The sequence below is a fragment of the Haliaeetus leucocephalus genome, unplaced genomic scaffold (assembly GCF_000737465.1).
Source record: "Haliaeetus leucocephalus isolate CR32 unplaced genomic scaffold, Haliaeetus_leucocephalus-4.0 Scaffold313, whole genome shotgun sequence".
NCBI lineage: Eukaryota > Metazoa > Chordata > Aves > Accipitriformes > Accipitridae > Haliaeetus > Haliaeetus leucocephalus.
In genome coordinates, this window is record NW_010972749.1 from 27808 (window position 1) to 30793 (window position 2986).

The 2986-nt window shown below is 52.4% G+C and overlaps 1 protein-coding gene across 1 annotated transcript in view; it reads right to left on the bottom strand.

Moving 5' to 3' along the window:
- The window catches only part of TUBB (tubulin, beta class I), a 6244-nt gene extending 3676 nt beyond the window's left edge, over positions 1–2568 (bottom strand). Inside the window, exon 1 of the mRNA XM_010571241.1 lies at positions 2385–2568. Coding sequence (XP_010569543.1) covers positions 2385–2441 — 57 coding nt within the window. The 5' untranslated portion in view covers positions 2442–2568. The remainder of the gene's footprint in view (positions 1–2384) is intronic.
- Positions 2569–2986: the final 418 nt, after the last annotated feature.

Consider the following 2986-nt stretch of genomic DNA (forward strand, 5'->3'; position numbering starts at 1 on the left):
CCCCGGAGGGGGGGGGGGGGGGGGGGGGGGGGGAGGGCCACACCCTGCGGGTGAAAACATGCCAAAAAGCCTCAATTTGGGGCTGATGGTGGAGAAATGGGTTAAAAATGCCGGTTTGGGTTAAAAATCATCATTCTGGAGACTGAAAATCTGCATTTATGGGCGTTTAAACACTGCAGTGCTTAGTGAGCTAAAATTACAATTTTTGGTCAAAAATGCTGGTTTGAGGCAGAAAAGGAGCATTTTGTAGCTAAAATTTTAATAATGGGATGAAAAAATCCGGGGGGGGGCCAATTCTGGGGCTGAAAAGTTCGGTTTACAAATAGAAAAATGCTTCTTGGGAACAAAAAGGTTTTAATTCAGAGCTGTAAAAAAAAAAAAAAGTATTTCTGGAGCAGGGAACACCAATTTGGGGGCTAAAAATTGCAATTGTGTGGTTGAAACCCCCATTTCGGGGCAGAAAAATGCTTTTTGGGGTCAAAAAGCATCACTTCAGATGTTTCAGAGAACAAAGATCCTATTCTGGGGCTGAAAACCTCCATTTTGAGGGCTGAAAACTCGGTTTGGCAACACAAAGATCCTATTTTGGGGCCAAAAACGTCCACTTTAGGACAAAAACTGTCATTTGGGATGGGAAAGCCTGATTTCAGTGTAAAAAAAAAAAAAAAATTTTGGTGCTGAAAAAAATGTTAAAGGGTGGAAAAATTCTATTGTGAAGCAGAAAAAGAATTATTCCGCCATGGAAAAGAGCATATTCCGAGGCCTAAATCATCCATTTTGGGGCGGAATGCACCATTTTTCATCAAAAAAAACCCTACTTGGGAGTAAAAAAACCCTCAATTTTGAAGCAAAACTCCTTAATCTGGGGCAGAAAAAATGCATTTGGGAGCACAAAGATCCTATTCTTTAGCTGAGGACCTCCATTTTGGGGCTGGATACCTCCATTTTGGGGGCTGGAATCCCCTATTTTAGCTGCGTAAAACTCCACTTTCGACTGAAAAAAATCCTTTGGGGGCTGAAAAGCTCCTTTTCGGTCCTCAAAAGCCCATTTGGGGGCAAAAATAAACCTGTTTGGGGACTGGAAAATGCCATGTCAGAGAACAAAGATCTTACTCTGAGGCTGAAAACCTCCATTTTGGGGCTGGAAAAAGCTTTTGCGGGGTGAAAGCCTCATTTTAGCATTAAAAAAATCCATTTTGGGGACAAAACCGATCATCTGGGGGCTAAAAACCTTTATTTCAGGGCCGGAATCTCTTTTGGGGGGCAGAAATGGCCATTTTAGGGCTAAAACCTCCATTTCAGCGAACAAAGCTTATTCCGAGGCCGAAAAACCTCCATCTTGGGGCCGGACACTCCGATTTTGAGGCTAAAACTCCCCATTTAGGAACTGAAAACTCTCTATTTTGTGTCCCAAACCCCCATTTTAGAGCTGGAAAAGAAAATCTCTGTTGTGAGACAAAAGGATCTCACTTGGGGGGTGAAAAACTCCCACTTTGGAGCCAAAAGAGCCTCTTGAGAGACGGCACGCCCCTATTTGGGGGCTGAAAAACCTTGATTTGGGGCTTAGAAAACCTTTCTTTTGGGGCAGAAACCCCCCGTTTCGGGGCCGAAACGCTGTGGGCGGCACGCCCCGATTTGGGGACAGTAATCTTTATTCTGGCGCATAAAATTCTCATTTTAGAGTGAAAAGCGCCTATATTGTGGCCAGAATACCTGATTAGGAGGGTGCAAACCCGTTTTATAGGGGCTAAAACCCGCCATTCTGGGGCCAAGCAAGCTGCAAGCGGCGGGATGCCACGATTTTGAGGTAAAACCAGCACAATTTCGGCTTTTAAAACAACGCTTGGGAAAGGGGTGCGTGAAAACCCCTATTTTGGGGCTAAACCCCCCAATTTGAGGGCTTTAACCTCCCGCTTTAGGGGGGAGAATTCCCTAATCCCGGCAAAAATAGGGATTTGGGGGCCGAATATCGCGAAGGGGGAATTCAGGGAGCCGGGAAAATAACATTTTTCTAGTAAAGTGTTACTTGGTGGCTGAAAAGGCGCATTCGGGGGCCGCTGCCCTCAGGCGCGGCGGGAAACCGCCATTTTGGGGCCGCGTGAGAAGAAAGGGGTGGAGGGGCGGAGCGCCCCCATTTTGAGGCCGGAAACCTCCATTTTGGGGCCGAACCGCTTCGTTTTGAGGCCGAACCTCTCTATTTCAAGAGCTTTTCATTTCAGGCCCTCGGCGGGTGGGAAAGAAACGATTTTAGGCTGAAATCGCCTGGATTCGGGTCCGCCTTTGTCTGCGCGCGGGGAGGGGCTTCTTAAAAGGGGCCGCGCCGCATGGGAAGAATGGGAGGAGGGCAGCCCCCTCCGACCCGACGCTGCCCGCCCGCTGTTCACCTTAGCCCCGATCTGGTTGCCGCACTGGCCCGCCTGGATGTGGACGATCTCCCTCATGGTGGCGGCGTGGGTCGGGCTGGGCGCGGTGACGGAGAGGTGGGCCCCACCCGGTCTTGATGGGCGATTCGCTGGCGCGGCCCCTTTAAGGCGGTAGCGCTATTGCGAGCGCGGCGGCGGCGACAATGGCGGCTCCCACAGCCCCGCGGCGCCTCATATAGACAAAGCGGCGGCGGCCGGCCCCGCGCTCCCATTGGACGGCGCCGCCCGCTCACCGCGCTCCCATTGGACGGCGAGGGCGGGAGCCCCTCCCCAATCCCGCTGTTTGCACCGCCCTCCCTTAGTGGCGTCGCTCTGCCATCTCTCTGTGGCTGGAAGGCGGGCGCGCTGCGCGCCGAGCTCTATGATAGCTCCGCCCACAGCCGCGCTGCTACTCTGGGAGGACCGTCCGTCCCCTCTCTATGCTCCGCGCTGGAAGGACGCGCGCGGCTACCAATGGCAGCGGCCCTTGGGCGGTGACGCGTGGCGGTGACGGCCAATAGAGCCGGGAGGGCGGGGCAGGGGGACGGTGGCGCGGGAGGGGCGGGCGTTGGGGCCCTGTGAAG